Below are 21,104 nucleotides of genomic sequence, written 5' to 3'. Positions count from 1 at the left end.
TACAATTAATGGTTGAGGATATATGATATCCCTATCCTGACGAAGTATTATGAAAGCATCTAATGTTCAAACAATATTTTCACCTCGATAAGGGGCAGATGTGCAGGGGTCACCAAAGGGAAAACTCGGCATTCTCCCCCCATGAGCTAGAATAATTGAGATTCGATTTTATTTGTTATTCGGAAGATTAATAGAATAGGAGCAGGATATGTTGTGCATGGTCATATTCGAAAGTTTGGGTTTGACGACTTCTGAGCACGGCTTGAAGCTTCATGACTTTGAAGGATTACATCAACATTTGCTGGCTTTATACACGTATTGGTAAGATCTCGTCCCAAGGAAGCTATGCGTCGCGACCTATGTTAAAAGTGAGTGTAGACGAAGTTGAGTAATCGGGATACTACGCCAACCAAATGACGTTGGTATAACCCCATACGAGAGGAGTGCCCCGGTTCTCTTGGTGCTTTTGATAGGGTAATTGTATGTGGGTGCGTATGCATCTGTTGGTAGCTAATGCAATTAGTCGCAGAACGTTCGAGAGATGAATATCAAAGGTGGGAATAGCATCATCGTTGGATCCAACGTTGGATTAGTAGCTAATACCTAGGTATGGAAAGGGAATAATGGTGGTGAGAAATAAGATAGAAGTGACAATAACATGTCTGTGCTTATCGTAGCGAGGGAGGCAGCCAAGGAGCCTAAAGTATTCCACAAATGAGGGAATTTTAGTGGTGAGGCTGGCGAATTCGTACTTGTACTTTCACTTCCAAGTTTTGGTTTCAGGGGGTGATACTAGGTAGCTTCAGGCTATTATTATACCTACATCAGATAATCTTCGGTATCGATTGTAACCTGTCGTAACTTGTCGTAATCAACACCATCTCCCGGATGCAACATACGTATGCGACTTTGGATCAAGCAGCTGAATGATTCTTTAAGTAATAATTAATTGATTCTCGTCGACCTCGCCAGCGATAACCTTGTTTTTTGAGGAAGAAGGTTTACGCTACAATTAAACGCGTTCACTACAGATTGTATGCTCGGCTTGCGACCGACGCTGCGGGCCCGGCCGTCGTTAGTGGACCTAATCAGACGGGGAAACCACGGACAAAGTCCAAGTGTTAGCCCCAGTTCAAGTCGGCCGGGTACACCTGCTGCTGAACAATCTGCGTCACCTGCGTCACCTGGCAGCTTCAGCCCTGGTAAAGCCGCTAAAGCCACAGCATTGATAGCTGAAGCTTCTAATCAATCATTACCCCCCAGTCCAGTACTGTCACCAGCTACTGCCTACAGCGCTTCTAGCACTAGTAATAGCACTAGCATTAACGATAATACAGCCACCACCACTGCTGCTACCGCTGCTATCGTCACAACACCCACTAACGCCAACGCTAACACCGACAACTCTACCACTACAACTACTTCTACATCTACGACCAAATCAACGTCGGGACCATCACCTCTAACTTCACCTGTCCCCGTCTTTGAAATATCTGCTCCATCTATATCTCCAACAGCTGCAGAGCCACCTGCTATTTCGAAACAACCTCTCAAGATGGCTCCGGTAAGCTTCATTCATTCGTCCAATCCACATCTGCAGTACAACAAAAACTGCAACAAAACAAATAGCTATAATCTGTCCAACTCCACGAGTTTGTCAACCTCGATGTCTAATATATGTGATCTACATAGTCAGCGAAAGCCACAAATGGCGACTCGGAAGCGCTCAATAGTGGTATGTAGCTCTAACTATCTCAAACGTTGCTACTTGTTTAAACTAACTAATGGGTGTGTACAGGCAAGATCTACTCCGTTTCCGGGTTCGTACAAGCTACACCACCCCTCCATATAACCCTCGTCGAACCTTGAGAAGCTAATACATCACTATAATAGACCTGTCGTGGTGGCCGAGGACATGATCGGAGTTGCCATGTACGAACTTGTGAGGGTCGGCCACGATAACTTAGTCGGTGAAGTCATTCGAATCAACGGCGACCAAGCTACTATCCAAGTCTACGAAGAGACCGGTGCGTTAAAGTTCTAAGCTTCTAGAACTCTGATAACCCAAAAATAGACATAAAGCTAATACTAGGGTATAGCTGGTATAACCGTTGGCGACCCCGTCCAACGAACTGGTAAGCCTCTATCCGTCGAGCTCGGCCCCGGTCTATTACACAACATCTATGACGGTATCCAACGACCCCTCGAAAACATTGCCCAGGTGGCCCAAAGTATCTACATTCCCCGCGGTATCGCAGCGCCGGCCCTCGACCGAAAGAAGAAGTGGGAATTCACACCTACCCTCAAGGTCGGCGACCACATTTCGGGTGGTGACGTATGGGGAACTGTCTTCGAGAACTCGTTTATCAAGGTACACAAGATCCTACTACCCCCACGAGCACGGGGAACCATCACAAGGATCGCTGGAAAGGGTGAGTATACCGTGGATGAGAAGATCCTCGAGGTCGAGTTCAACGGTACAAAGACCGAGTATGGAATGCTGCAAACCTGGCCCGTCCGAGTCCCACGACCGACGACCGAGAAGCTCTCCGCCGACAGCCCCTTCATCGTCGGCCAGCGAGTTCTCGACGCCATCTTCCCCAGTGTCCAAGGTGGTACCGTAGCCATTCCTGGTGCTTTCGGATGCGGCAAGACTGTCATTTCGCAATCCGTCTCCAAGTTTTCCAACAGCGACGTCATCGTATACGTCGGATGCGGCGAACGTGGAAACGAAATGGCTGAAGTCTTGAAGGATTTCCCCGAACTGTCCATCGAGGTCGAGGGCCGCAAGGAGCCTATCATGAAGCGAACTACCCTCATCGCCAACACCTCGAACATGCCTGTCGCCGCCCGAGAGGCCTCTATTTACACCGGTATCACGGTCGCTGAGTACTTCCGTGACCAAGGCATGAACGTCGCCATGATGGCTGACTCAACGTCGCGATGGGCCGAAGCTCTGCGTGAAATTTCCGGTCGTCTCGGTGAAATGCCCGCTGATCAGGGTTTCCCCGCCTACCTCAGTGCCAAGCTAGCCAGTTTCTACGAACGTGCGGGTAAGACAACTTGTCTAGGCTCTCCCGCGCGCGACGGCAGTGTCAGCATTGTCGGTGCCGTCAGTCCCCCTGGTGGTGACTTCTCCGATCCCGTCACGAGTTCAACTCTCAGTATCGTGCAAGTGTTCTGGGGTCTGGACAAGCGGCTGGCGCAGCGAAAGCATTTCCCGTCGATCAACACATCCGTGTCGTACAGTAAGTACACCAACACGCTAGACCGCTGGTACGAAAAGGACTACCCCGAGTTCCCGCGGCTACGCGACCGCATCAAGCAGCTCCTCTCCGATTCCGAAGAACTCGACCAAGTCGTCCAGCTCGTCGGTAAATCAGCGTTATCCGACCCAGACAAGATTACCCTCGACCTAGCTACTCTACTCAAGGAAGACTTCTTACAGCAGAATGGTTACTCGGATTACGACCAGTTTTGTCCTCTGTGGAAGACGGAGTGGATGATGAAACTCATGGTTGGTTTCCATGATGAGGCGCAGAAGGCGATTGCTCAGGGCCAGAGCTGGGCTAAGGTCCGTGAGGCTACGAGTGATCTCCAGGCGCAGCTGAGATCTTTGAAGTTTGAGCTGCCGAGTGAGGGACAGGAGGCTATTAGTAAGAAGGTATGCCTATTTTTATTCTTTCCTCTTTTATAACATTGACAGTGTAGATGCTAACCCGATTATAGTACGAGACCATCCAACAGAACATGCTGGACAAGTTCGCGTCTGTCATTGACGAATAAGAAGGTACTTGAAACTCGATGTTTCATAGCTGTTGGGTCTTGTGTACATACATGCATAGATGAGTCTGGTCGCGAAGTGGAGAGTAGGAAAGTGGGAGAAACAAATCGAGCATATGCTCATGTCATCATCAAATAGTGTTACGGTAGTGTTGCGAACTACAATTGAATTATAAGTTTATACTGCATACCCTACGGTTGAATAGTCTAAATTCGGTTTACACCGAGACTAATCACGCATTCTAAAATCACTTAAGGCAAAATTTGTACGACACGATTTGACATGTTATCTTTATCTTCATTTTCATGATGCGGTATTTTACATCACTTTTGACTTTTCATATAATTCCGTCCACCCATCCTCCTATCCTTTCCTCGTTTCCTTCCTCAGTTCCAACAATCAAACATCCATACACACTCAAAACTCCATGCGAAATGCTGTGCAAGAAGTAGAACAGAAGAGAAAAGAAGCCCGTCTTTTTTTTAGAAGTACCAAATGTGGCCCTGAGGCCCTTTCATTCTGACCGAAGTCTTGAACTTTTGTGTAAAACAACAAAATCTCAAAGGTACAAAGATATTCTCTTGTGAGCCTAGAGCAGCTGTTGTTTCGTTTCAGCTGGGGCAAGGCAACAAAAGAACTCTAATATTCCGTACATTTATTCGTCCATCCAATACGATATCGTCCAACTTCCTCACGTGAATGTTGTAAATTCAATTCGTGGGCTGAATGTGCGGAGTTTACACAGCAATGAGTGGCTCCTCCGGTGCAGGCGGTCTCTCATTACTTCCTTCATCTGCGGCCGCATTGCTCTGTTCACCTGACTCTCCCCCGGTGGTGCCGTTTGCGGTACTCTGTTCTGCACCTTCAGCTCTCTCAGCTTCCTGGGCGGCTGTAGCTGCCGCAGCGACCTCAGCCTCTCGTCTTCGTCGTTCAGCTCGCACCTCTGCTTCCATTTGTGCAATATGTCGCTCGGCGACTCCTGGAGCGATACTAGCGAGAAACAGGATGCCAGCACGTTCAAGCCTTCTAGCTTGGTCCATCAACCAATTCGCATTGGCATTTCGTCGTTGCTGTACCAATCTCGCAGCTGTGTCCACAGGACTAAATTCCCTCTCCTGCTGTGCGGGGTTCGCGGCAGCATCACCATTCGCACCCTGAGCATTTCTAGTTCGCGCGGGTGCTTGTGCGCCTTGCTGATGACCGTCACCGTGTGGTATTAAGTTCTCAAGGTGTCGACGAAGAGGGACCCAGAATTGTTCGGCAAGAGGGTTTAGAAGCCCGGTATTAATCAAGAAAAGGATGATAGCAATGGAAATAACCGTAATCCAACGTGTCCAGCTAGAAGACGGGGATGTGAACCACCAGATGAAGAGGCCTAAACGAATAACCATGTTTATGTGAGGCCATAGCTGCGCTATCCTAATCGCCTGTACTTGTGGGTTATCCGCACGGGCTACAGCATGACCGATCTGAACCTGTGGGTGGGCTTGGGGCGGTTGGGGTTGTGGTTGAGCGGCGTTGTTTGCTTGCTGACCTCGTCCAACTGTACTTATCTGCGGTTGCGTAGTCGGTGTTGGTGTTGTGTGTTGCGGGTTCAAGTGGCTGAATAATGTTGACGGAAACGGTCTCTGCCCTAATGGTAGGTTCATAGGCTGATTCAAGGTTCTGTTCTGAGGCGTGAAGTACGCTTCTGAGCCGTTCTGGAGTAGAATGGCGCGTGGTCCCGTAGGAGAATTTAAAATGTACACCTCCGGCGTGCCCTGTGACGACTGTGCATGGGATAGATTTACCGGTGGGCCTCTGGTTTGCCTGAGACCCCTGAAAGGATCAGGAGTTGCGGTAGCACTCCCCACTCGGGACGGGATCAATGGCGTTGTAACTCCTGGTGGAATAGGATGTACTTGACCAGTTGGAAGATTTGCCAAGGAAGAGCTGCTAGCATTCCTGCGCATAGCATCGGTCATGGTTCTCGTGGCTGAGCCGGCCTCCAAAGCTTGTAAAAGGCCCTCCACTTCGTTATCGGATAATTGGCGTCCAGCCGAATTTAGCGCAGGGTGTGGTGGTGGAACCCATGGGTTTGCATTATTAGCAGCCGAGAAGGGGGATCCCGTTCGTCCCGGTCGTTGTAGAGGGTTAATAAACGTTTCGTTAAGAGTGACACGCCATTGTAAGCCGTTGGGTCCATTACCTTCACGAAACGTGGTACGAGTGTTATCAGACTGGAAAGGCGAACCTGTTCTCCCAGGTGTGTTCGTTCCTGAACCTGTCTGTAGACCAGCCGAAGGTATATTTTGCGGCCCTTGCGGGGCTTGTTGCTGGGGTTGAGGGTGGTTCATCGCTCGTAACCACTGATTATATTGGTGCTGCGGAACATTCGGGGGATTCGCCGGTTGGCCCATAAAGGGGGCAGTAAAATGTATTCCAGGGACAGGATTTTGAGGAAACGGAGGAGCGCCCATGTTCAACTGAAAGACTGGGCGACGTTGTTGTGGTTGCCCTTGTGGAGGAACTTGACCTCCTATGGGTTGTTGACCCGTGATGGGCGTCTGGGTTCCGTTATGAAAGGAGGATTGTGTAGAAGTTGGTCGAACGTCGGAAAGATCTCGTAAGACTAGATGTAACGACTGACGGTCTGTAGAGCGGATCTATTCATTAGAATTGTTGGTTAGCTACGTTGATGCGCTCCCACATTTATATAATAGCATGATCCATACCGCTTCTCGCCCAAAAATATCCGTCATTGTCTCGCTGTCTTGAGCTAGCAAGCGTCCTCTGTGAATGAGCCGCTGGGCTTGATCTGTTGGTCTCATATTGATAGCATTTCGGATTCGCTCCTTCAATTGTTTGACGGTTAAGTCGGCAGGAATATCTTGAAGCGCTAGTGGCTGCGGTATGCCAAAAGATGGCGAAATGACCTGTAAGGTAAAGGTCGTCGAGCTCGAGGCTGCTGCAGGGTCGACTTGATCGGATGCCATCGTGAAGCACAACGGCCTTCCGGCCGCAAAGGGTAGCCGCAAAGGGTAGGAGGTAAACAACCCCTCCAAGTGACGCGATATGCTTAATGAGAGGACAGGGCGCGTAGTAAATTCTTAAATAGAGTTGCGCATCTACCTGCTAAGGTTTGGTAGTCAAGTGATGGTGGGAAGCATGTCAGGCAAGAGTGAAGATTTCCCGCAAGAGACACGTAGCTTGTTAATGTACTGTAAAGTACGGAGATGGTGGTATAAGGAGGGTGTTGAGTGTAAAGGATTGAATTAAATTAATCGGAACTTAAGAAAGTTCCTAATAAAAGAACTTTCGGAAGAAAACAAGAGTTAACTAAAGGGAAGGAAAGGGCGTTTACATTCGCTCTTGCTCGTCGTCAGCCCGTTTACATACAATCATTACACAGATGGAAGTATCGATGCAAGTTGTCATGTCATTTGCTTACGTAAATGTTCAACCACGGCGTTCTAGCAGCTACCTTTTGGCCTTTTTTTGGTGGAGTTTATGGGGTTTTAATTTTGCATGTTGGCACTAAAAACGGGATAGCAACTTCCTAACGTCCACGTTGCCCGTCGCCTATCGATATTGCTAGATTCATGCTAGCTGGCTTAGATACCTAGGTACGTACCCCTTTCCCAGAGTCAAGGATCCATAGAAGTATCTACGCTAGAATCTGCCATCTCCCACCGCCCTTATCACTTAAGCTGAAAAGGGATAGCTTCAATGTTGTTTAGCTCCACTAAGCCCTGCGTCATTGAGGGTCTTCGAAACTGGCCGTACTAGCCTGGGCCGATCAAGACTTTAAACCTTTCCAACTCTTGAATTCAAACTACTAGAATTCTCCAGTTGGAAGAATACTCGTTTCCCCTCTTCCCAGTTTACAGTTATCCGCTATCATTCGAATGTCATCGTATCTAATATATCGTTTCTCCTACTTTTTATATACCCCCACATAGGACTAAACCATCTAGCGTGTGCTTCAAATATCCGAGACTTAAATGGGACTATTCTAGAATATCTTTCCGAGGCCATAAGACATGTCAATGGCAAGTCTGTGTTCGGCGCCGGTCCGAGGCCATATGTCTGTATTGAAACGCCCACTACTATCGCCATGTAGACTCCGACACTCCTTCGAAGCTACGACACAGCAGTCGAGCAGGCAGTTCACCTCTACGCCGAGACTCTCTTTCCATCGATCGTCGCAAAAATACCAGTATAAGGAACGCTTCGGGTCAAGATTGCGGACTGCGCTTAAAGACACAAAAATACGATGGTATCCTATACCCGTCGGATTAGGTATTGGATTTCTCGGCTTTGTGCAGTTTTATAAGACACAAGCTCGCGAGAAAGAGAGGCTAGAGAGGGAGGCTGATGGCGATGGCCCTCGACCCAAGAAACGGGCACGGATACGGCCCGACGGACCATGGTATGCAATTGGTGAAAATAAAACGAATTTATTACAACAATTATGATTGACTCGTTCTCGATAGGCAAGTTCAAGTAATGTCGACACTACCACTAAAGGCTATGTCGAGGTTATGGGGGAAGTTTAACGAACTCACTATTCCATATTATCTCCGGATCCCAGGCTTTAAGCTCTACTCATTGATCTTTGGGGTGAATTTGGATGAAGTATCGGAGCCGGACTTGCACGTATATCCAAATCTTTCGGCTTTCTTCTACCGGACGCTAAAACCCGGTGTTCGACCATTAGACCCGAACCCGAACGCATTATTGTCCCCCGCTGATGGACGTGTGCTGCAATTCGGGAAGATTGAAGGAAACGATATCGAACAAGTCAAAGGCATGACATATACGATCGATGCGCTTCTAGGAAAAAATACACCTACATCCAGCCTATCAGACAAAAAGCCCGATGTAATTGACCAATCGCCTAAACCGACGCCCACACGCGGTGACGAAGAGCTAGTTTCCTCGGATGAGGAGTTTGCACGTGTCAACGGAATTTCATATACGCTACCCAACCTCCTCTCAGGCCCCGATAGCCACGACAAGCCCAAGAAACTTGAAGACCAGGCTGCCAGGCCTTCAAGCCCCGGCGCTGTCTCCGAAGTTCGTGCGGATCTTGCCCTCGGCGAAAAACCGTGGTACGACCTGTTGTCGCCGGGCAATCGCACAGCGCTCTACTACGCCGTTGTATACCTCGCACCCGGCGACTACCACCGATTTCACTCTCCCGCTAACTGGGTCGTCGAAAGGCGGCGACATTTCGCAGGGGAATTGTATTCAGTCTCCCCCTACCTCCAACGCACGCTCCCAGGCTTGTTTACACTCAACGAACGAGTCGTTCTTCTAGGACGCTGGCGTTGGGGTTTCTTCAGTTTTGTGCCCGTCGGCGCAACGAATGTTGGATCCATCATGGTCAATTTCGATCGCGAATTACGCACTAACTCCCTGTTAACCGACACCGCGGCCGATCGTGCAGCCGAAGAGGCGGCAGCCCGTGGCGAGCCATACGCCGGCTTCGCGGAGGCCACATACGGTGCCGCAAGCCAGGTCCTAGGTGGCCATGCGTTGCGGCGTGGAGATGAAATGGGCGGTTTCAAGCTAGGAAGCACGATTGTGCTTGTTTTTGAAGCACCTGTAGCTGAGAACCCTGGGGCCAAGGGAGGCTTTGCGTGGGCTGTTGAGAAGGGACAGAAGGTTAAGATGGGGCAAGCTTTGGGGTTTGTAGAAGAGTAGTGATGTGAAATACGATATAGAAAAAGAAAAGGAATGTACATATCAACTCACTAACCATACAACTAGCCGTACGCGGCAAGCCTCGCTTGTTTAAAACGAAGAAAGTAAAATATTATCATGAATTACTTGTTACTTATTGGTGAATTATTTAGAATATTTATGAAATATCCTATTACCGGCCAATATATCTATTAATTTCACTTTGAGATAATTTGCAAGTAGATTAGAATAAACTCATGACTATTTCCTATTTTTCTCTTCTATAATTCCTAAGAAATGATACATAGTGTAGCTACTAGACAACTCTACTTCTCAGCTGCTTTGACCATAACAAATCCACTTTTACATCAGCATATTGGCAACACTCATGATACTATATCCTATACTAATCACCCCTACCTACCATTTTCACTCAACGACAAACCCGGATTCTGTTATTAGTACACGCAACACTTTTCAAAGCACCGACATATAAGAGCAAGGTCTATCAAGATTGCATTATCGTTTGCAAAGTAAAAAGCCGTGTCGTCTCATTGCCCTGGAATTTCCCTCCTCTAGACGCCACACAAAAAAAGGGAGTCAACACAAGAATTAACTTTCTGACTCTCATCGGTCCTCCCTGGCTGACTGACAATCGACACCAAGAAAAAACCCCATACATTTGAGGGAGCTAAAAAAAACACATTTTTTGCTCCTCGAATTGGCTTTTTCTTTCCATCTTTCTAGCAACTAATCCAGCCCTCCCTTCGTCAACAGACACACACATCTTAAAGATGGACATCCTCCTTTTCCTTGTCTCCAAATGTGTTCCCTTTACAGCCACTACCATTTTGTTGAGACATCATGTTCGTAAGCTAGTTTGACCTCATAAGAGAGTGACAAAGACTACCATCGAACAATAAATGCCGTGCGGTAGATGCCAGGCGAGTTTGAGTGGCATATAGAGCCATCAATTATGTACTGGAAATGAAAGTAACCCCCAGCGGGACCTTAACTACCTTATTGACCAGCCATGGTACCATCTGGGCATAAGCAGAAATATTTGATCCGCTTCAGTCAATCGCGATTAGAATTGAATTCTTTCACGCAAAAGGGCATGGCTAAAATCGAGTGTTGTAGTAGTCGAGCTGAAAGGTTATGGTTGCTGAAAAGAAAAGTATGGTAATGCGAATTGAATCAGAAATTTTGGGTTTGTGTAAACCAGGCCACCATCGCCTTTGAGGTCTATTATGAGAAGGCGATCATCGGGATACCTTTCATGCGAAAGGCCCGTGGAGCAAGCAGAAGCAGAGCCAAAAATCACCGGCTTCTAGCAGAACCCACTGAATTTTGTCGTTCGTGAGCGTTCGGACGGCGATTCCCTCGGTCGGCATCCTGCAACTTAAGCGAATCCAACCTTTTCTGGTTATCCTCGGTAACCGAATCGGCCTCTTCAACTCGTGGTAATATGTTCAACGGCTTCGCGGCTGGGGTACCATTTCCAGTAGTACCATTTGATTTCCTTTTATTAGCTTGCTCTGTGATAGCGGCCCACTTCCTCTCACGGAGTGCTTCTCTCGCGGCAGCATTATTTTGCTGCTCCGTATATTCGTGTGAGCAATCATCGAAGAGCTGCGGGTTAATCTCCATGAAAAGCTTCATCGCATTATACACCATACCATGAATTGTCCTATAACCAATTTGTTAACTCTGAAAACACATTATTTGCTGTATGTGGCTTACCTATTCCAATGTCCCTTAGAGTTCTCGTATAGCGGCGCAAACATGATGGGAAGGATGATTTCCACGTTGTCGCTCACAAGATTACAGAAATACTCGTTGTTCCAGAAATACAACGCACGTTCCGCGACCTGGAAATGTGGACTCGCGACCGACTTCGCTAATTGGTGGAACAAAGGCTCCTGAACCTTTGCAAATTCTGCAGGGTCCATTACTTCGAAAATATCTTCAACCTCGTTGAGGTACATGACTTCCTTGGTGCTGTTGACTTTAGGCCAATAACGCAGAAGGCCTAAAACGACCTCCTCGGTCAAGGAGGCGTCCTTTTCAAGAAATTGGACGATACAGTAAGCTAGTTGTGGGTGGTACATGCTAAGACTCTTGACTTTGTGGAGAGGCAGTAACACTCTAGTCAAGAAGAGCTTATGCTCTTCCTTGAGGGGCAGGGCAAATCCATTGATAATGGATCCCAGGATTTCAAGAAGCTCAGCAACACCATTGAACCTCTCGGTCTCGTAAGTAAACTGAAAGAAGACATTATTGATCGAACGTCTAATAAACGAACGTAAGTTCAGGAACTTCCCATAGATACGGTGCAATGTCGTCTTGAGAAAGTCTCTCTCACGCGGGTCTTCCGAGTCGAACAGCTCTAGGAGCTGCAGCACAAAGCTATGGTCGATGTAAGCTTTAGCTATGTTCGTGTTAAAGTCCTGGCTTTCTATAAATCGCAAAAAGAATTCGTAGACAACCTGGATATGGGGCCAAGCCACTTCGAGGACAGGCTCGTCCTCCTCGGGATCAAATGCTTCTCCTTGAGGGTTCATAGGCGGAGGAATTGGGCGGAAAAGATTCTTGGCGAACATTTCCACTACTCGAGGGTACATAGGTTCTGTAATGACCTGTCGGTTATTGGCTACATAATCAAGCAATTCATGCAGGGCCAGACGCTTGATCTCCTTCGATTTCATGTCAGCACTAGCATCATTAAAGTCAAAGATGACATTGCACTGGTCGATCTTCTGCATGAATAACTCCTGTCGTCGATTAGGTGGTACCTCGTGGAAGCCGGGTAACTTCTCAAGTTCACGATGTGTCGATATGTCGAATCGTGAAGAGTTCTGTCTTCGGGGTGTTCGAAGGCCTTCGGGGACATCTTTCGGCGTCTGGTGGAGGCGATCGAACATTATCGACTTCTGGCCGGCTTTAGGGGGAGCAAGGTCGTGGGGCATAGTCTCGGCAGCACCAGGGGGCGGGATATGCTATAGAAAATTAGAATTAGCTGGTTTCCCGGCAACTAAAGGTAAGGGATAGCATACTGGAGCACTTGGGCTAATGACCACAGTTGGCGGGAGGGTGCCGCCATGTCGAGAAGGAGTAGCGGCACCATTTGGCGACTGCTGAGATGCCAAACTAGTAAATCTGTCGGGAGCACCTTGGCCTGACGCTTGACCAGCCTGGCCCTGCAAAGCAGGACTACCATGATCACCACCGTGTGTTCCAGCATTGCTGGGGGGTAGAGGCTTGTTTCTGATATCGTTTAGGGTCGAGGTTGATGAAGAGGGAGTCAATACAGGCGACTGGGTCTCTCTCGAGCCACTAGAGGAGGGTGAAGCAGTGCCATCCTTGGAGTCCTTATTCTTCTTAGAGGACTTGCTGTCACTCTTACCTCGCGAGAGCTATAGAATATTTTATTGATTAGCAACCCAACTTCTACAGTAGTGATATCCGATCATAAACAACAGGGCAATAACAGGACAAACATACGGCTCGGCTGAAGCGCTTCATTTTCGTAGGTCACAGCCCCCTACTTATGGCGGGGTGGGGACGCCCGACTCTCGTCTCCTTAAGAAATTGTATAAGAGGTCCGAGGTCAATAGTCTTTCGACTAGTACCGATAAACGCGTCGCTTCGTGATAATTCGATAAGCCTCAATGTGTATAGTTATAAGTTGGTATCGAGGTCGAGATTTCGTGGTCCAGTAGGGTAAAAATTATGTTGTGAATTCACCGTCTGTTTGGGGCGAGGGAAGATTCACGCAAGTTTGGGCGTGACGAAATAGACTGTTCTTGCGGCTTCGGGTTGTCGCATACGGTAGATAGGTAAAAGTATAGCAACGCTTACAAGAAAAGCATTGGTAGCAATATCTCGTGCAACAAGACAGCTCAAATTGAGCCTCTTAGCTTGAGAAAGACGAATGAATGATCGATGTTGAAATGGGTTCAGGATACCAAGTTTGAGTTGTCGTTGTGGAAGTGGAGAAAAGCGCCTGTTAATTGCTGTAAATAGTCTGGTAGTCCGCCTGAGATTCTAAAAGATTAGCTGGTTAGGTGCTTTTAGGGGCTTGATTAGGGACTCCGGTGATCTTCCAGGGCCAAGGAGACGGCATATGTACACCCAATGTAGGTACGTAGCCACAAGTCCGACCAATTAGAAGTACATCAGCGCCTTCTATTTTCTATTTTGTATCTTGTACATACCTGCACGGCAGGAAGCGACGGTACGGAACGGGCACCCCAGCAACGAATTGATATCATAAACAATGCCAGATAACAACCAGGCTACCGTCGCAGGCACAGAAAAAAGTAAATCCAATTAAAATATTACTTTCTCTTTTCGGGTAGCATCGCGAAGTTGTTAATTCAGTGGTTATGGTTAAGCTTTGTGGCCGTTGACCGTTGAATCAAGTACTTTGGCGGTTGGGACTATGCAGGTCGCTCTTGTGCCTGCGGGACGTGTGTATTATGCATTTTCTATGCGTTTTGTGCAGGGATCAAGTCACTCCTTTGTGTGATATAATCGCATAATTGACTTAAACATGCCAGTCGCTCTGGTAGTGCGGAGCCACGTCGAATCAGAAGCTAGTGAGTGGGGTATAGTGTGCTCATGGATGTCTCGTGAGCTACGTACATGTACATAGGCTCCACGCTACAGGGTTTGGCCAAGTCCCATAAATAGAGTACTTGGGTACGTAGATATGCAGCTTGTATTTACAGATTTCAACATACGTTTGCAGGTCAATATTATATGATTCTAGGCAGTAAATGGACACGGTAACCATTAAAAACCATTCAATATGGAGTTGTATTAAAGAAGTAGACATTCTAATCTATTCTGTTAAAAATTGGTAAATTGGGTAAGTAACGTTAACAACATCCATAGCAAGTGCCGCAGATTATTATGAGGTACTTTGGTGGGGAAATTACAACTCTCGGAAGCGATGACCTATACAGTTTAAAATTTCAGATGACTACCGTGTTGATTGGTAACTTTACTCGTGCAGTACTTAATTGGGTCCCGCTCATAGGCTGAATTTTCACTACCTCATCCCAGCTTATACCGTATCCACACTGTATCAATACTACTTCCTTCAATCCTAACTCTAAAGATATTACTGCTTCAACAAATTATCGAACACCGAAGTTGCGATAGCCGTCGCCTTAGATAGATATTCTCCAAACGTAAAAAGAAGTTACGAGTACCACTTAACTCATCATGAGGATCGGATTTACACGGATTTCATGATCAAGTCACGAATCAATCCACGATCGAGATAGCAAACCCTCGACTACTGTACAACAGCTTCATCCGAGAATCAAATATAAGGAATAATCTAGACCAGCAAGAAAAATATCACATCTAGCGATATACGTTGTATTCGTTCGATTCTCTCTCGGCCCCCAAAAGTGAACAAAGCGGTCGCACGAATATCGCAACCCTTCTCACATCTAAAGAAGCAACGCAAACATTACTAGATTCTAAATAGGGAGCCGACTCTCCTTTAAATGCCTCTTACTCGCACTAATAAAAATACCCTGCTGAAGTACACCCGTAATCGACTATTATCATGGAAGTCGAAGACGATTCATACCAACATGATAGTTCAGATGATGCCGACGAGCCAGCAGGTGCTCCCATATACGAGGTGCCCCAAAGGAAAATAGTCGCTATAGAACACCCTTGCGTCTTACTCAATCTCGACAAGGGACTCGCCACATTCGGACAAGATCCTGACTTCCATAAAGTAGGTGCTCTTATCGTGATTGTAGATATCATGATCAGGATATATGACTAACTATTATTTTAGCTCCTTGCGGATACATCAGAGCCTAGTTCAGTCCCCTTGTGGTTTCGGCCAGATAATCCTACATCCAAACCTATTGTATCACATCATACAGCAACAAACAACATTCTACTCAAGATCACCGTCCCTAAAAGAACGGACAGGAAGCGGAAGCGAGGGAGTAATGACCCATTCACAGGCGACGTTGACATCACGGATCGGACATCTGTCTCCTCGGAAGCTGATCAAGTGAGCTCCGTAAGCCGTCATGATACGCCAAAATCTATCCTTCGGAAAATGCAAGACAACGCCGACAATTATCAAGTAGAAGCCGTCGGAAACGTTCAGGATACCCATAGATACCGAGGTTTGGCAGATTTCCAATTCGCGAACGCGCATGGATCATTCTTAGCGAAAGCTGCGGATCATTTGCTTCCAATGAAAGGTACGAAAGAAAAAAAATCAATATATCGCATCAATTCAACGTCAAATATTGCTGTTTTGCTAACATGTGTAATATTTACTAGTTTCAAAATTGAGAGATCTCAAGCTGGCCTCTGGTGTAGCGACGGAGCCTGGCCAGGAGATAATACCTCCGCCGCACTTCACAGACAAAGTTGTTGGATTTAGTTACAACTATGAACAGAATCCAAACACCAAGATAGAAGAGCATATGACAGGGGCGCGGCAATTAATCAATATCCAAGGCAGGAAAAAACATTCGTACGGATATTTCATTAACAATAGCAAATACCCTGTGCCTCAGAAGCCTCGACGGGAACCGGAAACACAAATGCCGGAAGAGTTAATGAGTCAACTCCATGAATTAATGGAAGAAAGACCAATATGGACACGACGGGCCATTCTTAATCGTGTGACGGGTAGGTACTCCGACACGGTCCTTCGAATCAGCCTTCAGATCGTCGGTTATCAATTCAGAGGCGGCCCTTGGCGAGATGCTTTCGTCAAATATGGCGTCGATCCTCGTCGTGATCCTAAATTTCGGGACTACCAGACTTTAGCCTTCAAGCTAGAGAGAAATATAGTCGGTACAAACAAAACGTCGTGGCAGGCGGTTAGGAAGAGTCAAATGAAGAAACAAGCAAAAGAAAATAGAGACAGTCACTTTTGGGACGGGAAACGCTATTCAACGGACGGGAAGTTCTGGCAAGTTTGCGACATAACAGACCCTTTTGTACGCAAGCTCCTCAACCAGGCGCCTATGAGGAAAACTTGCGACCCGGATGATTCTGGCTGGTTTTACAGTGGCACATGGGCGAAAGTCAAGATAGCGATGAAGGTGAAGATGATTGCTATTAAACGGGGACGAATGGGCTCGGACGATGATAATCCGCAGAAGCCAGGGTTTTTATACAACTCATTCCTCGAAGAAAAACTCCGGCAATGGCCTGATAAGGGTGACAAACCACTTGGTTTAACGCTTGAGCCGTTGTTACGGCCAATCGAAGAGGTCGATACGAGAATGCGCAAACGTCGAGCACCGACCAAGAAATTCGAATCTGTTACAGCGGATGCCCCATCAAGCCAAGGAGGCGAAGCGCCGGACAATTTAGAGTCCGAAAGTATACCAGGCAATGATGATGACGTACCAGGCGACGATGAAGAAGCAGCCTTAGAAGAGAACGACTGGGAGGTCGATATGCTAGACTGCAATCTAGATGACGTAGACATAGAAGTAGATGAAGATGATGATGGAGAGGGGGATGAAGACGGGGACGAGGACGGAGATGGAGATGGAGATGGTGGTATGGAAGATTATGACGGCTTCTCTGATATCGACGAAGACATAGAGGAGTACGGTGAAGGTGAAGAGGATGAGGCCGAGCAGGAACAGGGCGAAGAAGAGGAAGAAGATGCAGATGCAGATGCGACAATGGGTGACAACCTCACATATGACGATGAATAGAGAGACTAACCCTATCGCATCGGCCTCAGACATAAATCTGAGACAATTCGGAAATAACTACCTAGTTAGATAAAGAAGACGATCGTGTTGTCCTCTTATTTGAACGTCGATTCCTCTTCTTCTTTCTATTACGGCTACCTGAATAGCTACCAAATATCTACACTCATGAGAAAGGAACAATAGGATATCAGGACTCGCTAATAACCCACGGAAACTAGGCCCTTACTATCTTAGTAGTACCTAGGTAATCAGCCAGCTTCCAGTCGGATCGGAGTTGGGGGACGGGACCATGTCTCATTTGATTATGTCATCATTGGAGCTGGGGGTGGCATTGAACCTCGGCAAGTCCGTTGTCCTCGGTCGTCATTATCGATAGTTCTGTATGTACCGAGTATACAAAGACATTCCTCCGTCTCCAGACCTCGATCGAACTCAGAACCATTTACATCGATTTACCCTGGAGCTTTCGGTTGGATTTTGTGACTGATCTTTATACCTTTAATTAACAATTTATTTCGTCGCATATATACAAAGAAAAATACACGGGAAGTATCACAATGGCCGACGAAACAGCTCTTACGGACTTCCCCTCGCTCTTCTCCTTGAAGGGTAAGATTGCCGTCGTAACAGGTGGCTCGCGAGGATTGGGTTTGAATGCAGCTTCGGCGTAAGTATTCCCGTATATCATATTACAAGCCAACCATCCAATCTTGTACCACCATACTAACCAACCCCGCCTTAAAACGCACAGTTTCCTCCAAGCCGGATGTTCTAAAGTCTTCATAACCTCGCGCAAAGCCGCGGGCTGCGACCGCGCGGTCGCACAACTCAACGCCCTGCCCAACCTCCAACCAGGCGCCCGCGCGATCTCCGTCCCAGCAGACAGCAGCACACTAGCCGGTATCGAGTCCCTCGTCTCGCAAGTATCGAAACATGTCGACCACATAGACATCTTATTCGCGAATGCGGGCGCTACATGGGGTGAAGCCTTCGACACACACCCCGACGCCGCGTTCCAGAAAGTCATGGACTTAAACGTGAAAAGCGTATTCCTCAGCGTACAAAAATTCGCTCCTCTCCTTAGTAAAAAAGCTACAATCGACGACCCCTCGCGCGTTATCATCACAGCGAGTACAGCTGGTCTAGGAGTCGGGAGTTTGGGTCCCCAGGCTACTTATGGATACAGCGCGAGTAAAGCAGCTGCGATCCATTTAGGCCGTAATCTAGCTATTGAGCTTGCGCCGCGACATATACTCGTTAATTCCATCTGCCCAGGTTTCTTCCCTACGAAGATGGCGAATGGGTTGTTGGAGATGACAGGCGGTATTGCGAAGCACGCTGCTGGGAACCCGATGGGACGGTTAGGAAAGCCGGAGGATATCGCGGGTGTGGTGGTCTATTTGTCTAGCCGGGCAGGTTCGCATGTTAATGGCGCGGCTATAGAGATTGACGGCGGTGCGCTGTGGAAAAGAGGTGGTTTCCTAGAGCCGGAGCCTGAATCCAAGTTATGATATACCTATACCTACCTAGGTTACTGTAGGTGAGTAACCAGCTCCATGACAGCACCGATTGATAGGACAAGAACTTATGAAATAAACTTGATTAAATTTTAAAATTTGCACTGTTAATTACTTGTCATTAATAGTGCAGATACTTAAATTTAATCAGGTTTATTTTGTAAGTTCTTGTCCTATCAATTCGCGCCGTCATGAAGCTGGTTACTCAATGTCATCGTGATAAGGGGCGAGAGATTGTAAAGTACCTAATGGAAGCAAGCAAACGAGATTTTGTATCCGTTATTAAATGTCATGCCAATACGTTCTCATTCATCATATATTCATCTAAGGTAGAAACAAGTCTACAATGCTATATGAGTAGGTGTGTAGAAAGTGGACGTTGCATCGTGAATTTCCTGCGCATAGTACCCATGCAAATGGTATCCGCAAAATCAAGCCACGACTCCAGGATGCAATGCTCTCGAAATGCTGTGGGTGAAGCCTATATCCTAGCTCAAACCTCAGACTCAATAATTTAGATAGGCTTGCGCGCAATCCAATGGCTAGCTTTATATACCGTCTGCAGCATGCTCTGCGCATCCTGCACATAAGGGGCATATATGCCCGATTCTCTCTTCTCCACGGTGAAGCCTAGTCGCTCCACCAATGCGACGACTTCGTCATCCGTGAGTTCAAAACTTCCTGGGTCTGCAATACCTAGAGAATTGTTCTCATCATAATCCCCGTCGCCATCATAGCCATGATGGCCAGGGACATGGTTCTCCCAGTGCCACAGAAGTGGGCCAACATTAATAAGAATGCCACCAGGCTTCAGGCAGCTCCGGATAACCTCAAGGTAACGGATCAGGTTTGGTGCCGTGTCAAGGAAAAATACAGCGGCTACTGCATCATATGTGTCCTTGTGGCTCTCGTCTCCATATAGACAGAGGAAGTCCGCGGCGCACATTTGCATCGAACCAATTCCTTGCGTTTCGGCAAGCGTAGACTGCGGGTGGACATCGGGGATTTTATAAGACTTGAACTGATTTTCACGGCTTTGGTGATTAGAGAAGGAATGGATCCATGGGAATATGGTGTGCTGGCCAACAGTCTCAGTAGAATTGAGAATGTACGACGAAGCCAAGAGTTGGTGATAAGAAATCTCGTTGCCTTCGGCGTGATATCCCATTCGACACAGGTCAAATACCAAGCGTCCTAGCCCAGCGCCAGGTACCAACACCTTTGCAGATTGCTTGTCTGGGTATTTGGCTCTCTCGGCATCAAGCGCACTGTATATAGGGCCGTAGCAAGCATCGCGCTCAACGGCGCCCTCAGCGGACCAATCACGATAGAACTGTCGAATGGTGCTTCTAGCTTTGTCCAGGTCGTTGTACTTAGCAATCCCGGACCATTCTTCAGGCATAGTAAGTTCCTTCTCGGAAGTCACATCGACTACACCAAACGATCGTAGGCCAAACTTGACAATAATGCGAGCCAGTTCCGCATTACTTTCAATGGCGTCATCTATTCGATTCAGCACATCCAAGTACGAAAATGGCGGTTGAGCAAGCAACTGCCAGTGTGCTTGAGGGAGGGCGTAGAATGCCTGTCTACGCAAATGGGTGCAATTTAGATGAGCCGTTTTTGCATATTGGCTGTGTTGGATTCGTCAGCATATGTGACGAGTTGAAATTATGTGCAGATGAGTGGGTAACTACTAGGAAAGGTATATGAAGCCTACAAGAAGCAAAATCGCGCCCCCTCCCCGTCAGACGCAAGATGTGCTCAACTCAACGATGCAGTAACCTTGTTAACAGTACTAACCTGAATGAATCGAGCGCGCAGAATATAACTCTGATTTCTTCCGGATCCTCGATGGCATCTTCGACACCACTCCACTGGGAATCGTCGCCAAAAGCCCTGTGCGCCGGCTCCATGACGGCGGCGCGGCGGGTTGGCTTTTTCAAAAAGAAAGTAAATGAAAGAAAGAGAGTCGAAAATGAACAAGAGTCTTAGATAATCGCCAACCCAAGGTTAGCAAACCTGTGATAACGGTGGGGGCCACTGTGGTCCAGTCTTTATAAGGATGGATGGGTATCTCCGGGCGGAGGGGCACGCCACGCGTGATATGGATTCGAGAGAGAGAAGTTGAATGAGAGACTTAAAAACGGCTCTATTCACCCTAGCACATCATCTTACTAAAAGCCAAAAATAATAATACTCATACTAGTTGCATGATGGCTTATTTGTGTCTCCGAAGATCTACGATGATCCGTAGGAAAACACAACGTAGAACAAACAAGAAGCAGAGCGAGCTCTTGAAGGTCCGTTGTGCCAAGGCAGATAGATGTAAAGTTGAAGGTTTAGTGTTGAGATTGTCCGAAGCGCCGCTATCCTTCAGTAAAATAGGGTACCTAGGTACGTATCTAC

General features: G+C 47.3%; 7 protein-coding genes across 7 annotated transcripts; 4 read left to right on the top strand and 3 right to left on the bottom strand.

The window, feature by feature from the left end:
- Window positions 1-1,036: 1,036 nt before the first annotated feature.
- Window positions 1,037-3,786, top strand: F4822DRAFT_427214 (V-type ATPase; the record flags this gene model as incomplete). Its single annotated transcript, XM_051460697.1, has 6 exons — window positions 1,037-1,564; window positions 1,693-1,735; window positions 1,799-1,820; window positions 1,894-2,027; window positions 2,100-3,664; window positions 3,730-3,786. 6 exons carry the CDS (start codon window positions 1,037-1,039, stop codon window positions 3,784-3,786), a joined length of 2,349 nt encoding a protein of 782 aa, XP_051317140.1.
- A 230-nt stretch (window positions 3,787-4,016) lies between these two features.
- On the bottom strand, window positions 4,017-7,263 carry F4822DRAFT_396516 (uncharacterized protein). The gene is made up of 2 exons (XM_051457531.1): window positions 6,499-7,263; window positions 4,017-6,429 (listed from the first exon to the last, which is right to left on the bottom strand). The coding sequence occupies exons 1-2, from the start codon at window positions 6,757-6,759 to the stop codon at window positions 4,522-4,524; spliced, it is 2,169 nt and encodes a 722-aa protein (XP_051317139.1). The 5' UTR covers window positions 6,760-7,263; the 3' UTR covers window positions 4,017-4,521.
- Window positions 7,264-7,339: 76 nt separating this feature from the next.
- On the top strand, window positions 7,340-9,594 carry F4822DRAFT_396514 (phosphatidylserine decarboxylase). Its single transcript, XM_051457530.1, has 3 exons — window positions 7,340-7,389; window positions 7,488-8,195; window positions 8,260-9,594. The coding sequence occupies exons 2-3, from the start codon at window positions 7,807-7,809 to the stop codon at window positions 9,470-9,472; spliced, it is 1,602 nt and encodes a 533-aa protein (XP_051317138.1). The 5' UTR covers window positions 7,340-7,389; window positions 7,488-7,806; the 3' UTR covers window positions 9,473-9,594.
- An 858-nt stretch (window positions 9,595-10,452) lies between these two features.
- F4822DRAFT_183245 (protein phosphatase 2A regulatory B subunit) lies at window positions 10,453-13,348 on the bottom strand. Its single transcript, XM_051453439.1, has 4 exons — window positions 12,956-13,348; window positions 12,508-12,867; window positions 11,195-12,450; window positions 10,453-11,141 (listed from the first exon to the last, which is right to left on the bottom strand). The coding sequence occupies exons 1-4, from the start codon at window positions 12,974-12,976 to the stop codon at window positions 10,772-10,774; spliced, it is 2,007 nt and encodes a 668-aa protein (XP_051317137.1). The 5' UTR covers window positions 12,977-13,348; the 3' UTR covers window positions 10,453-10,771.
- Window positions 13,349-14,836: 1,488 nt separating this feature from the next.
- Window positions 14,837-17,552, top strand: F4822DRAFT_183089 (RNA polymerase III transcription factor IIIC subunit-domain-containing protein). The gene is made up of 3 exons (XM_051453437.1): window positions 14,837-15,212; window positions 15,276-15,696; window positions 15,779-17,552. The coding sequence occupies exons 1-3, from the start codon at window positions 15,036-15,038 to the stop codon at window positions 17,176-17,178; spliced, it is 1,998 nt and encodes a 665-aa protein (XP_051317136.1). The 5' UTR covers window positions 14,837-15,035; the 3' UTR covers window positions 17,179-17,552.
- On the top strand, window positions 17,540-19,036 carry F4822DRAFT_396509 (NAD(P)-binding protein). The gene is made up of 3 exons (XM_051457529.1): window positions 17,540-17,845; window positions 17,930-18,707; window positions 18,895-19,036. The coding sequence occupies exons 1-2, from the start codon at window positions 17,736-17,738 to the stop codon at window positions 18,687-18,689; spliced, it is 870 nt and encodes a 289-aa protein (XP_051317135.1). The 5' UTR covers window positions 17,540-17,735; the 3' UTR covers window positions 18,690-18,707; window positions 18,895-19,036.
- On the bottom strand, window positions 19,037-21,076 carry F4822DRAFT_396505 (N2227-domain-containing protein). The gene is made up of 2 exons (XM_051457528.1): window positions 20,499-21,076; window positions 19,037-20,329 (listed from the first exon to the last, which is right to left on the bottom strand). Exons 1-2 carry the CDS (start codon window positions 20,609-20,611, stop codon window positions 19,210-19,212), a joined length of 1,233 nt encoding a protein of 410 aa, XP_051317134.1. The 5' UTR covers window positions 20,612-21,076; the 3' UTR covers window positions 19,037-19,209.
- Between the last annotated feature and the right edge of the window lie 28 nt (window positions 21,077-21,104).

Source organism: Hypoxylon trugodes (assembly GCF_022578975.1).
Source record: "Hypoxylon trugodes strain CBS 135444 unplaced genomic scaffold F4822scaffold_3, whole genome shotgun sequence".
In the NCBI taxonomy this organism is placed as follows: Eukaryota; Fungi; Ascomycota; class Sordariomycetes; order Xylariales; family Hypoxylaceae; genus Hypoxylon; species Hypoxylon trugodes.
Note: the sequence above shows the minus strand (reverse complement) of the source record. Positions and strands in the feature narration are given on the sequence as shown.

Excerpts from the sequence above, each read along its gene's own strand:
- F4822DRAFT_396516 (XM_051457531.1), bottom strand. The coding sequence starts at position 6,759 with ATGGCATCCGATCAAGTCGACCCTGCAGCAGCCTCGAGCTCGACGACC. Across the intron at positions 6,430-6,498 it reads ATATTTTTGGGCGAGAAGCG|ATCCGCTCTACAGACCGTCA; the intron begins GTATGGATCATG and ends TCTAATGAATAG.
- F4822DRAFT_396514 (XM_051457530.1), top strand. The coding sequence starts at position 7,807 with ATGTCAATGGCAAGTCTGTGTTCGGCGCCGGTCCGAGGCCATATGTCT. Across the intron at positions 8,196-8,259 it reads ATACGGCCCGACGGACCATG|GCAAGTTCAAGTAATGTCGA; the intron begins GTATGCAATTGG and ends CGTTCTCGATAG.
- F4822DRAFT_183245 (XM_051453439.1), bottom strand. The coding sequence starts at position 12,976 with ATGAAGCGCTTCAGCCGAGCC. Across the intron at positions 12,451-12,507 it reads TCATTAGCCCAAGTGCTCCA|CATATCCCGCCCCCTGGTGC; the intron begins GTATGCTATCCC and ends AATTTTCTATAG. Across the intron at positions 11,142-11,194 it reads TCTAAGGGACATTGGAATAG|GACAATTCATGGTATGGTGT; the intron begins GTAAGCCACATA and ends AATTGGTTATAG.
- F4822DRAFT_183089 (XM_051453437.1), top strand. The coding sequence starts at position 15,036 with ATGGAAGTCGAAGACGATTCATACCAACATGATAGTTCAGATGATGCC. Across the intron at positions 15,213-15,275 it reads AAGATCCTGACTTCCATAAA|CTCCTTGCGGATACATCAGA; the intron begins GTAGGTGCTCTT and ends CTATTATTTTAG. Across the intron at positions 15,697-15,778 it reads TCATTTGCTTCCAATGAAAG|TTTCAAAATTGAGAGATCTC; the intron begins GTACGAAAGAAA and ends AATATTTACTAG.
- F4822DRAFT_396509 (XM_051457529.1), top strand. The coding sequence starts at position 17,736 with ATGGCCGACGAAACAGCTCTTACGGACTTCCCCTCGCTCTTCTCCTTG. Across the intron at positions 17,846-17,929 it reads GGTTTGAATGCAGCTTCGGC|TTTCCTCCAAGCCGGATGTT; the intron begins GTAAGTATTCCC and ends TAAAACGCACAG.
- F4822DRAFT_396505 (XM_051457528.1), bottom strand. The coding sequence starts at position 20,611 with ATGGAGCCGGCGCACAGGGCTTTTGGCGACGATTCCCAGTGGAGTGGT. Across the intron at positions 20,330-20,498 it reads TGCGCGCTCGATTCATTCAG|CCAATATGCAAAAACGGCTC; the intron begins GTTAGTACTGTT and ends AATCCAACACAG.